The following is a 13843-nucleotide window of genomic DNA, read 5'->3' on the forward strand; positions in this document are numbered from 1 at the left end:
TATGTAGTATGTTGTTGTTGTTGTTTTTTATTGTAAAGATGTATGTTTAATTAATGTGGAAAAGCAATAAAAAAAAAACCACCTAAAATTGAAGGTCTGTGTTTGCTTAATTTCAACAACTCAAAATCACTTATGGGAGTTTGATCAAATTTTATTGAACATCCTGGTGTTACAAAACCAAAATGGAATTTTATATGAAATAACTCTATATCTTAACATGGGCATAGCACATCTGCATAATTTTATTTTTTTTCAGGCAACTTTGGAGCATGCACAGCCTGAAGACCCCAGCTGGGATGAAGATTTTGCAGATGTCTATCATGATTTGATTCATTCTCCTGCTTCTGAAACTTTATTAAACCTGGAACATAATTATTTTGTTAGCATCTCAGAATCAATAAGTGAAAGAGATGTGGAACTGAAAAAATTACATGAAAGGTATTCTCTCTCTCTCTCTCTATATATATATATGAATGAATGAATAGTTTATTTGTTTGTGGCACAAAGACCATTACAAAATACAAAGTTGCTAACATCGCAACACACATTATTTACAATATTCATAATCTTTAGGGTACAATCCTTTATTATCCACGGAGACAATCTGTAGATCTTTCTAGGGGTGTTCCGTTTGTCTGCAGTGCCCGCCATTTGCTATCACACTGGTGACATGCATGTCAAAGTCACAAGAATAATTTCAGTGATTACATTATAACCTGAAGTGCTAACAGTCAATAACTGGCACTATCAGATAGGTGGGATCTCTGATGGTAGTTTATACAAGGTTATTAAATCAAATGGTCCCCCTTACAATCTACGCAGACTGTGTTAAGAAAGTTATTTCTGATTTTTTGGGCTGCAGCAGCAAACTTTGCTACCTTGATTGTGATTGCTTTACTATGGTCCGCCAGCAGATCGCAGATAATGCCTCTGGTGTGCCAATCCGCTCTTGCTAACAATAGTTCCTTTAGAAAACGCTCCCTGATTTCTTTGTACAGAGGGCAACGCAGAAGATAATGCGCTAGGTCTTCAATCTCCCCCGAGCCACAGATACAGATCTGCTGGGCATGGGGGACTTTTTTATACTTCCCCTCCAAGAAAGCAGAGGGCATTGTCTGGAAACGAAGGGCAGTAAAGGCCTTTCTTAGGGCAGGAAACGATAGGTCAAGCAAATATTGTGCAAAGTACTGTTCTTTCTTAATAAGGCTAAACCATGGAGAGAAGGCCTGTAATTGGCTAGCTATTTCGTTTCCTTGGGCATCAGCCTCATAGATTCTATCTCCAATGCTCCTTTTGTTATTAGCTAGCAACTCCTGCACCTCCTTGTCATAGAGCTGGGACAAAGTTAACCAGTTATGTGCCCATCCACCCTTTGCCAACTGTTCATTGAAACATTGTTTAGCTAAGTTGTTTTCATCTAGGGTCATTAACTTTTTCCCATAAAGTATGATACTCTTGTGGATTCTTGACTTAAAGGAGGGCAAATCCACCTCCATTCTTAATAAGGCGGCGGGAACCCCTACTGGAAGAGCTAACAATTCCTTCAACACCATGTTCTGTACGGTCTCTACTGAGGAAATAGAGTCTTGACCCCATAATTCTACCCCATACAATAGTTGCGGGAGAACTTTGGCTACAAAAAGCTTCAGGGTAGGGGCAACCAAGGAGCCACCTTTGTGTCTTCCATATGATAATATTGCTTTGGCTGATCTTATAGCTGAGTATTTGGCTGCCTCCACTTGGGTTTTCCAACCCCCATTATAGGAGTATATTCCCAGATATTTAAAACTCATGCATTGTTCTATCTGCTGGCCATCTAAGACCCATCTGTGCATGCGATTTCTCCTAGAGAAGACTACCACCTTGGTTTTAGAATAGTTGATTACTAATTTTTCCTTTTTACAGATCTTGCCTAATCTATTCAACAGTCTCCTCAGGCCAACCTGAGTGATAGATAAAAGGGCCATATCATCTGCGTAAAGGAGCGCCTGAACCTTCTTAGGGCCAATAGAGGGAGGAAAACAGTCCAGAGCTGTTAGCTCGGGCAGCAGGTTGTTCACATAATAGTTAAACAAAAAAGGGGCGAGTAGACAGCCCTGCCTGACTCCTCTTCTGATGATAATTTTGTCAGAGAGGGTCCCAGATGGGCCAATCCTCACTCTTGAGTCCGTTTGTGAGTGCAGTTTTTGCAGCAAAAACAGGAGTCGTCTGTCTCTATGCTTGACCGTGAAAGTTTGTCCCAGAGGCGATCTCTGTCAACGAGGTCAAAGGCGGAGGTGAAGTCCACAAAGGCCACGTACAGACTTCCTCTGGGTTGGCTCCGATATTTGTGGATCAAGTGGTTGAGCACAAAGCATTGGTCAATAGTGCTCCTCCCTTGGCGGAAACCGGCCTGTTCCTCCGCCAGGATGTCATTTTCATTCGCCCACGCTTGAAGTTTATCCAACAAGAATCTGCCATAAACTTTCGAAACAATATCCAATAGACTTATGGGCCTGTAGCTTTTGGGGTCGTTTTTTTCACCTTTTTTGTATAAAGGGACTATAATGCTTGACTGCCATCCGGCTGGGATATTTCCTGTTTGGTTGATGTTTGAAAAGAGATTTGCCAGGATTGGGGCCCACCAGTTGATATTGTATTTAAAAAGTTCTGGGGGAAGCATATCTTCTCCTGGTGCTTTATCTGCTGCCAGCTTGCCCAATATGCGGCTGACCTCATTTACTGTCACATTGGGCCAAAATGGGAGGTTGGAGATAGTTAGTCCCTCCTCGGTTGGTTCATGAATATCATAGCTAGCGAAGATACTCTCAAAATGCTGTTGCCATTTTATCGCCAGGATTTGCATTTCCAGATATGGTTTGGAGGCACGTAGGCCCTCATGCACTGTTTCCCAAAATTTGCCATCATCCTTCTGTTTTACTGCCTGGGCAAGCTCTTCCCACTTACGGCTGACATAGACTGACTTTTTCCTTCTCAGTAAGGCCTTGTATGCCGATCTTTTCTCTATCAGAGTTTTTAGAAGCGTATTCGAGTTGGCCTTTCTGACCTTTCTGCTTAACCCCATTAATTCTTTTTTCATGTTTCTGCATTCTTTATCAAACCAGCCAGTGTTTCGGGATTTAGCGCTGCCATATGGTCCTGACTGGACAAAAAGGGGTTTCAAGTAATCCACAATCTGTTGGTAGCCCTCCAAACAACCTAGCTCCCCTTTTTCAATCTGCTCTCTAAAACCCATGAGGATTGGACCATGTAGCAGATTTACTACTTTGGAACTCAAGGATCCTAACCATTTGATTCTTCTGCTACCTGTGGGACCCAGCTCAATGGAGTAGGTTTTTTTGACGCTAGTTCGCGTGTCCAAGGCTTGCATCACTAGTTTAATAGGAAAATGGTCGCTTTCAGGCCGGTCTTCCACAGAAAATTTTTTAATGCTGTGGAGCAGGTCAGGGGAAATTATAAAATAGTCCACTACACTGCCCCCCCTATGAGAGAGGTATGTGTAGTGACCATTAGAGTTGTCAACTACACTACCGTTCAAAATTAACAGAGAATGTAGGTATGCAAGCATTATTAGATTTTTGCCATACTTATTTATTCTTTTGTCATGAGAGTGCCTTTCTAAAAAGAAACCATCGTCCAACGGGACAGGCAACTGTTTCAGTAACTCTGTATTTGATTGCCCCAGACGGGCGTTTAAATCACCTCCTATGATAAAATGGGGATTTTCAAAGTGTAGTTCTATTTCGCTTATTGCCAACTTCAGTGATGACCAAATGGGAGACACCTCCATAGTTGCTGGGGGCACATAGACGTTTATACAATGTAAGGAGGAGCCATTTTTGAAGGATACACGGACAATAAGAATCCCCTCATAGCTCTGAGGAGACACTGTTACTGAAACGTAGTCCAAATCTACTGAAATGAGGGTTGCCAAACCCCCACTGGCACGGCCAAATTTGTTTTGCCTTGTTGCCGCCTTTGTAAAGGATTTATATCCTTGAAGCTGAGGTTGAGAGCTGTCTTCCACCCATGTTTCTTGTAGGAAGATTATGGAAAACTGTTGTAAAAATTCAACGAAATCCTTGTCAACTAATTTTCCCATCCAACCCGATACATTCCAGGAGACTATTTTTAGTGTCGGAGAAGTTGTTTCCACTGGCTCTCTTCTTAGTCAGTAGTTTTGTGTGTCAGCAGGGGATCTTACTGGCTCTGGTCACTTTTGGCAGAGCTCTCCATTGTTCACAGCGTTTGAAAGTCTCTGCCGAGTATCCTTTGGGTGTTGGTGTTCTATAACATCCAAAGGTGCTTTCAGAGTGTTCACATTTGAGATCACTGGGCAAAGTATGCCAGATTTCTTATTTGGTGGATTGATTTCTTTAGATTCCTTCTCTGGTAAGCCGTTTTCCTCCTTGTCTAGACATCTCATGTCTAACCAGGTCAGAGGCTTTGATGTCCCAGGTGCTACAACAGCTTGGACTGGGCGTACTTCCTTCTCATTTTTACTTGACTCTGTGTTTTTGGGAGGTTGGTGTATTTCTACGTGTAACTGGAACTTGGGGGACCTTTTCTTTGATTGACATGAATCCTCCTTTGTTATGCAACTTGCCTTCACAGTATCCAAATCAGTCATATGTGCTGTGTCAAGTTCATTTTCCATGTGGTCTCCCCGTTTGGTGAGGTTACAGCCTTTTGCCTTCGCTTGTAGAGTTGTTAAATGCCCTTTAAGACCTTCCAGCCTTAGTATAATTTCATTTTGTTCTACTAGAGGGAGTGCAGAGAAAGAGTCCAATAACATTTTCTCTTCTTCGATTAGAACAGTCTTATCCCCTGGGGTTAACGTTTGTGCTTTAGGATCTGTTTGTTTCTCCTTTTTGTATACAGGCAACACACTGCTTTTATGCCTTAGAGTGGGCACTTCCCCGGAGTCAAGATCAATTAGATTCCCCACAGGGATCTCTATACTGATTGAGTTATTTTTTGGATGTAAATATGAACCCAATATTAAATCCTGTGGTGGGACTTGGTTCTCAAAGAATCTTGACATTAAAATCTCTCTAGATTTAAGTGCATTTTTACATTTGAGAACTAATTTAACACTGTCCCAATCTCTAAAAGTGATAACAGCACGAGCAGAAATATAGTTGTAGAATAGATATTCCACCTGAGCTATTTTGTCTATAGTAAGTAAGTCTGGAGAAGTCACATTCAGAATTTCTAGAAGATGTAGTTTGCGTTCAGTTTGTGTAAGAAGACCAGTAGGTTTAGGATAATTTAACATCACCAATTTTTGGCGGTTTAATACTAACGACCACTTTTTATTATTTGGGGAGTTCTTTGATTTTTGTTTAGATTGCATACGTACGCTGTCCCATGGGTCCAATTGTTCTGATGCCTTGACTTGTGTTTGGGCAGTAACTAGAGGCGAAACAGCTGCCTCTTTCGAGAGAGATTCGTTCTTAGTATTGTTTGATTCCATTGATGATGACCCCTGTTTAGTTTGCTTCTTGGTCTTTATCTTCATTTTGTTACTTGGTGGAGAGACCAGTAGTTTGCATAATCTTTCAAGATCCTTTTTATTATAACGTTGTATCTTTGGGGTCTTTTTATTTTTACTTTTCTTTACTTGAACTACATTTTTCTTCTTTTCTACTTTCTTCTGTTTCTCACCCTTCTTCAATGTGGAGTTACTTTTCCGTGCTAAGTTTTTATTACAGACTTTCCCTAAACCCACATCTTCTAGTTTAGGGTCTGTTTTTATGTACGTTCCCACAATGGTGATTAGAAGACTGTTGCATTCAGATATGAAATTTTTAATTAATTCTATCTCTCTCATTATTATATAAAGCCCACCTTCTATTGTTAGGCTTTCTTTTCTTATCTGTTCTTGTGCAGCAACCAACTTATTTATTTTCCCCTCTAAAGCCATTGATTTCCTTTCAATTTTTAACTTCTCCATTTGATCTTTCATTGACTCATTTATTTCCTTTGACTCTAGGTCTTCTAACTCAGCGATCTCAGGGGAATGTGTTGGATTTTGCAGGGTCCAATTTTCGAACCTTAGGTGCTCTTGAGCAAGGCCTTTAGGCAGCGGCTCCATAATGGGTGTTTTCCGTTATCCCTCTAATCCGTTTATTTCTGCTGTACAATCGGGTAAAGAGTTCAAAGCCTCAGTCATTTCTTCTCTTGTCTCCTTATATTTTTCCTTCATCCCACTAGGGATACAAAACTGTGTGATTTGCGTTTGTTTGGTACGTTTACATACCCTTTGGACAAGGGGAGAGACTGGCACCATCCCCTGGCTTCTATAGATACTTCTTGTAGAAACCATTTTAATAAAGAGGAAATACCCAGCACACAGTTCCTCATGTAATACTAAAAACAGGGGGGCTCACTTTTTTTGCTCCCAGAGATTGATATTTTCTACATTAGTCCCTCAAATATTCTGAACAGGAGACTTATTGTGAAGCTGGTGGATAATTTCAGCCTCCTCTATAACAATCAAGAGGAGGAAATAGAAGAGAGTAGGTCAAAGCAAAGAAGATAGCCACTTCATTATCCTTTGGAATGCGAAATCAACCAGGGCTTTGTCAAAACAGCCGTAATTGTTCAGTGCTTGATTAGTTTGAGGAGATCCAAAACAGCTGCGAGGTATTTAGGCTCAATGTAAAGCAATTTAGCAATTAAACAATTAAGTGCAGCGCATTAAATGAATAGCAAACTTGCTGGTTAAAATCAAAGGTAAAAATTCAAGTTAAAAAGTTAAAAATTTAAAAAAGTTAAAAAGTTTTTTTAAAAAATAAATAAATAAATAGAGAACCAAGAATTAAAAAGCAAAGTATTAAAAGCAAAAGACAAAAAACCTCCAGGGTCAGCAGCAGCTAGCCCTTCAAATTCCTTTCCTCCAGAGGCACCAAAATAAAAATTATTTATACACGTTAAAAACAACAACGGTTATCTCAGTTTTCAGTGGGAGTTGCTCAGGGTAACAAGTCCCTGAGATAAAGTAATTAAGATAAGGTAGCTGAAAGTACATAAGGTGGGAAGAAAAAGAAAATACGTGCACAAAAGGAATTTAAGTAAGCAAAATCACGGAGCTCACTCAAACCCAACCGGCTCCGGCTCCCGGCTCTCCTCTCTCTCTCTCTCTATATATATATATTCAACACGTCATCTTTCTTTAGTTCTAAAATTAATTTGAAAGGAAAAGAAAATAATCCGATAAACGTATTTAAACAATCTGAGATTTAGAGGCTACTGAATTTCCTATGCTGGGCTGGGCTGAAGCCGGCAAGGTGAGAGTAGCGACGCAAGTGTTCTTTGCTTCCTCATTCTCCGTCTTTCCTCATTTTCACTAGGCGGGCTTTTCAAGCTGTCTAGTGAGGTCCTTCAGAGGGGGAGGAAAGGAGACTGGACGAGGCTCAGGATAACTCGTATCCTGGCCTCACCAGTCTCCTCCCTGCTCACTGGAATCCCCCCTTTCCTCCTGCAAGGTTGCTTTTCTGACCTTGGAGAGGCAGTCAGCTGTGAGTGGAGAGGTGTCTGGAGACAGGTCTTCCACTCATGCTTTTGAGGTCAGAATGATGTCTCTGTCCTCAGAGGAGGTTTCCATGCCATCCTATTGTCCCTGGGACACTGACCCAGAGACCTTAGGATTGCTCCGTTATGAACCAAAGAACAGCTGAGGCTCATGTAATATGCCAGCCAAATATAAGGCTGCAGTCCTATACAGACTTCCTAGTGACTAAGAGCCGTTGAAAATTTGCTCATACTTCCAAGCAAAGATACCTAGGATTGTGCTGTAAAGTACTTCAGGCTCCTGGAAACTTTTATAGACTCTCTGGATCCTGGTCACTAGTTATGTAATATGGAATTTCCTTAACTGATATGGTTTGCAAATGCTTTGTAAGGGCAGGTCATTATTTAATAGGTAGAGCTAAATTATTCATTATATGTATGTTGTATTGCACCCTTAGAGTGCACTGCAAAACAGATACTGGCCTTAGCTAGACCTCCTGGTGTAGCGGGATGGTCTAGCGTCACACAGCGCATGACGACCTCAGAGGGAGAGGTATCGCGCCCGCCATTTTTTTTCTTTAAAGGGCAAGGTGCGCACAAGTGCTCATGCACAAAAGGTAAGGGTGTGGTGTGTTTTTTAAAAAAAAATGTTTTCCCTGCTCACCCCACCCCACCCCCGACGGGCACAGTGCTCCTGAGGAGCTCTGCGCCCCATGCGAGGGTCCCAGCTCCTCACGAGGAACTGGGACAAACCACGACGCCCGGCCACACATTCTGCAGTCTCGGGCTCAGCCCGGGACCACGGAAAAAACAGGCTCAAAGGGTAGGGCGAGATCCTGGAGCAAGGGAGGGATCATCCCTTCCTGATCTCGGGACCCCTTGTGCGCCATGTGGACACACAGGGACGATTCCAGGGATCGTCCCGGGATTTCGCCCCATCTAGCGAAGGCCACTATTCTGCCACTACCACTGTTTATATAGCTGTATCTTCTAAAACTTAATATGTCTTTGTTTTGGGGAATAATATTTGCTATTCGTATTTTATTACTGTTATAAAAGTTTTAATAAAAGGAATGCCGATTATATGTAGTATATGTACTTATTTCTGACTAAATGAGAGATCCTTAATTTTAGGCAAGGCGCTGAAATGGATAAGGTGATGCAAGAATTGGGAAAGTCATTAACAGATCAAGATGTAAACATATTGGCAGCTCAGCACTTTGAATCCCAGCAGGTAAATGAAGTTACCTGATTGGAATAAATTGTGCAAATAATTTGCTGTTAAAATGATTTGGCTGAGTTGACATATGCTTTTAGGTGCTGGAGAACAAGTGGAGCAATGAACTGAAACAAACTACAGCAATCCAGAAACAGGAGTATCAGGAATGGGTGATAAAACTTCATGAGGATCTAAAACATCCCAACAGCACTATTGGGTATCCAGCTTTCTTTATGTTTACTTCTTTGTTACTGATTAGATGAGCTTGTGCAACTGTTCAGCCAGTGGAGTAGAAAATCCACATTTTATGTTTGGAGGCATATCGTATGGCATGATTGGCACACCAGGTGGCCTAGATTTGGCTCCTGGGCCTAAGGTTCTGCACCCCTGCGTTCAGACAGAAGTGGGAGAGAGCATATTGGTACTGTAAAGGAAAGGTTCCTTGAGCTTTAGCCAAAACCCAGTGTCCAATATAAAGACAGGTTTATTAGGATCTGTATATGCAAGAACAAGAATAATAGGAAATCAAGCCGTGCAAAAACAAATCAAAGGTAACTTCTAGCTTGCATATACATTTCAAATTTTAGGAAGGTCTGAAATCATGTACTCACAGACATGAAGGTGAAACTTCTTAAAATCCAAAAAGCAGTTTCAATAGGATAGGGCAATTATAATAATGCCATCTGGTGGAAGGGAGATTGAGGGGAAATTGTTTACCCAGTCAGCGCTTGGAGGTAGGAATGGGAGTTCAGATTCCATTTAACAGAAGATTTTTCCTGTATTTATGTTTTCCCTGTATATGTGTATACATGCATGTTCTCTCTTTGTGTCTTTTGTGTGTGTGTGTGTGTGTGTGTGTGCGCGCATGTTCTCTCTGTGTTGAGGTGTGTGCTTGTTCTTTTTGCATATTCTCTCTCTGTTTTCTGTGTGTGTGTTCGTTCTCTGGGTATATGTATATGTGTGCATTTTCCCTGAGTGCCATTTTGTGACTTGCTATGCCTTCAAAGAGGTTACTTTGTAATTGTGTCCATGAGGTTTTTTTGTATGTGTGTTTTTAAAAATGTACCCACAGGCCCATAGATTAGAAATTTCATCTAGGCATAAAAATACTGCTTTTTTAATCAGATTAATAAATATGGAGATAGGGAACAGGAAGCTACCTATCTTAATACTTTCCCCTCTTGTTTGTTCCAGTGATGAAATAAAAGTTCAACCTAATCAGTGGCGGGAATCTTTAGAAGGAAATGGAAGCCTTTTTGAAGAGCAGAGGCAGTTGGAAGAAAGCTTCACTATCCATTTGGGTAAGAGAAATTTTGAACACTTACAGCAGGGGTTCTGAACCTCTTTCAGCCTAAGGGCTGAATGCAAGTTTGGAAAAACTCTTGGGGGCTGCAGTCTGGCGGTGGGCTGATTTTGTGTGTACGATGAGCTGGATTCAGACTAAGTCAGTCTTGCTTTGATGCAGGGATGTCAAACCTTCTTTAGTCTAAGGGCTGAATTTCAGAGTGGTGGGCTAGTCACAAAAACCAAGCAACTGCGTGGTGTAACGCTTAGAACGTTGGACAGGGATTCAGGAGATCCAGGTTCTAGTCCCGACTCAGTGGTGAAACTCACTGTGTGACTTTGGGCCAGTTGCTGACTCTTAGCCTAACCTAAGGCAAAGGTAGAACCAGGCAATCTTCAAAACAGAATATTTACAAAAGTTTATTTACAGTGCCAAGGTGCCGCCTACGCGTTTCGAACGCAAACTGCGCTCTTCCTCAGGGCTGTTATCTAAAATATAAATAAAAAAGTCCTTTGAATCATAATATTTACAAATAGAGGCGTTTTACAAGTTTATGTACCTAAAAATACTTTAAAAAAACATACATATATCCAGACATACAAATTGTAATCAAAAGGTGTAATACATCATCATTCAGTTAATTAAAGTATATATACAAAAATATACCAACCAGGAGTAAATATCTATGTTACAAATGCAAACATCAGAGTTTACTTACAGAGTTCGTTAAGTTGTCTGCAGAACGCTGCTAGACTGACATACTAAAGGAGGTGAGATTTATAGGGAGGGAAAAGAGACCTTGACACTAATTGGAAACAAATGTTTCTTATAACAGTGCTGATAATTCCAAAGACTCATTGAGGCCGGATGGGCTGATAGTATTGAGCCTGATAATCCATCTGGCCTCTCTTTCTAAAAGGATCCTATCAGATTTATTCTTGATTTTTTCTATAACCCAGAATGATAGATCTTTTAGTTGATGTGATTTCTCTTTCCAGTGGTGAACTAATGGTGCTCCTTCTATTCCACATTTGATCTTACTAATATGCTCATCTATCCTGGTTTTAACACTTCTTGTAGTTTTGCCAATATATAATTTATTACAGGGACAGATTATGCCATATACTACAAACCCTGTATTGCACGTGGTAAGATCTTTCAAAGGATATTCTCTGTTATCTATTGGATTAACAAAGTGTTTTAATTTGAGAGAATGACTGCAATATTTACAATGTCCACACGGAAAATGTCCTACAGGTGGGCCTGAACCTGGTTGGAGGGACTCCTATGCGGCAGGGTCTTGCTATTTACTGTTTTACTCTGTACAGCACCATGTACATTGATGGTGCTATATAAATAAATAAATAAATAATAATAATAATAATAATAATAATAATAATAATAATAATAGTCAAGGTTGTAATTGCTTTAACTGTGTTACTTCTGATTATATGGTCCCCTATACTTTGTGTTCTTTTATATGCAATATAGGGTTTCTTTTGACAACCCATGACATCCTTCACTAAAAACCAGTATTTATTTATAGAGCGTCTTAAAGACATACTAATATTGTTGAATGGTGAACTGCATATCAATCTGTTACTAATCTTTTTTGGTTTAGACCTCAAGAGGGTACTTCTATCTATATTGTCAACTTTTTCTTTTGCTCTTGATATGCACTTTTATGAATAACCTCTCTGTAAACACTGCTGTTGTAAAGTCCAAGATTCCCTTTCATAATCCGATTCCCTAGTGCAATTTCTTCTAATCCTAACCAATTGTCCATATGGGATATTATCCCTAATATGTTTGGGGTGTGAGCTGTCATATCTTAAGAGCTTATTTGTGGGCTTTCTATATAATTTGGTAATTAATTTCTGGCCTTCTCTTTCTACAGATATATCTAGAAAATTAACTCGTTGTACATTGCTGTTCGTTTCAAATTTAATATTATCTGTTCTGTTATTTAATCATTTCCAAAATAGGATCAACTCTTCTCTATTCCCTTGCCATATAAGAAATACATCATCAATATAACGACACCAAAACTTGATCTTATCACAAAATGGATTATTTAAGGAATATACATATTCATCTTCATATTTTCCTATATATAAGCAAGCCAACTCAGGTGCCATAGGGGAACCCATAGAAATACCATTGGTTTGCCAATAAAACTGAGAATGAAATTTGAAATAATTTCTAGATAGAACAATTTCAGCTATATCCATAATGTAATGAGTAGGTGGTACCTTATTCTCTCTTGTGTTCATTATTTCCTCTATACATATCAACACTTCCTCCTGTGGGATATTCGTATACAGGGAAGAGATGTCTAGAGTTACCATAATATCATTTGAATCAATATTGTTGAGTGTATTTAACTTATTAATGAAGTCCATTGAATCCTTTACATATGATCTTAACTTGGTTACAAAAGGAGCCAAAAAGAAGCTAACATATTTTGATAATGGTTCCATTACTAAATTACTTCCCGACACTATAGGTCTCCCAGGTGGTGGATAAATATTTTTACGTATCTTGGGTAATATATAGAATAAAGGAATTCTAGGTTCCTTGTTCCACAAAAAATCATATTCCTTTTGAGTCAGGTAACCAAGGCTTATCCCTTCTTCTAAAAGGATTCTAATTTCTCTCTGTATCTTTGCTGTAGGATCCCCATCACATGATCTATAAAATTTGGCAAACCAATGGTATTTCTATGGGTTCCCCTATGGCACCTGAGTTGGCTTGCTTATATATGAGAAAATATGAAGATGAATATGTATATTCTTTAATTAATCCATTTTGTGATAACATCAAGTTTCGGTGTCGCTATATTGATGATGTATTTCTTATATGGCAAGGCACTTATCCTCAGGGTGACTTCGGCCTTAACTAGACCTAAGGTTTATCCCGGGATTGTCCCGGGGTCATCCCTGTTCATGTAAATGACACACAGGATATCCTGGGAGCAGGCAGGGACGATCCCGGGATAAACCTTAGGTCTAGCTAAGGCCTTAGAGTGATGTGTGAACTTGCCCTGTGATTCTGCAAGGAGGCAATAGAGGGTTTGAATGTTTAAATATTTCTTGTGGATCTTTTCTAACCAAGCAAAAATATAAACACATGACTGTCATCTGGGGAAATAATTATGTTAGGAACCTCTTTTTGCTTCGTTGCTTGTTGTGTAAATGCTTGTTCATAAATGATCTGGAATTAGGAGTGAGCAGTGAAGTGGCCAGGTTTGCTGATGACACAAAATTACTTAAAGTTGTTAAAACATGAAGGGATTGTGAAGAGCTCCAAAGGGACCTCTCCAAGCTGGGAGAGTGGACATCCAAATGGCAGATGTGGTTCAATGTAAGCAAGTGTAAGGTGACGCAGGTTGGGGCAAAAAAAACCCAACTTCAAGTATAACTAATGAGATCTGAACTGGCGGTTCAGAAAGAGAGAGAAACAAGAAAGAGATCTTGGGATTGTGGTGTAAAAGCTCGATGAAAATGTCCACCCAGTGTGCGGCTGCTGTAAAGAAGGTACACTCCTTGTTAGGCATTATAAGAAAAGGAATTGAGAATAGAACTGCTAGTATCACACTGCCTTTATACAAATCTATGGTGCGACTACACTTAGAATACTGTGTACAGTCCTGGTCACCACACCTGAAAAAGGATATTATAGAGCTGGAAAAAGTGCAGAAAAGGGTAACTAAAATGATTAAGGGGCTGGAGCATCTCCCCTATGAGGGAAGGTTACAAAAACTGGGATTGTTTAGCTTGGAAAAAAGGAGGCTAAGGGGAGACATGATAGAGCTGTACAAAATT

General features: G+C 39.9%; 1 protein-coding gene across 1 annotated transcript in view; it reads left to right on the forward strand.

Annotated features, from left to right (window-relative positions):
• FERRY3 (FERRY endosomal RAB5 effector complex subunit 3) overlaps window positions 1-13843 on the forward strand; it is an 84945-nt gene that overhangs the window by 11848 nt on the left and 59254 nt on the right. Inside the window, exons 4-7 of the mRNA XM_063134400.1 lie at window positions 257-438; window positions 8650-8749; window positions 8833-8951; window positions 9929-10035. Of these exons, the coding sequence (XP_062990470.1) occupies window positions 257-438; window positions 8650-8749; window positions 8833-8951; window positions 9929-10035 (508 nt within the window). The remainder of the gene's footprint in view (window positions 1-256; window positions 439-8649; window positions 8750-8832; window positions 8952-9928; window positions 10036-13843) is intronic.

Source organism: Elgaria multicarinata, chromosome 9 (genome assembly GCF_023053635.1).
Source record: "Elgaria multicarinata webbii isolate HBS135686 ecotype San Diego chromosome 9, rElgMul1.1.pri, whole genome shotgun sequence".
Taxonomy (NCBI): Eukaryota; Metazoa; Chordata; class Lepidosauria; order Squamata; family Anguidae; genus Elgaria; species Elgaria multicarinata.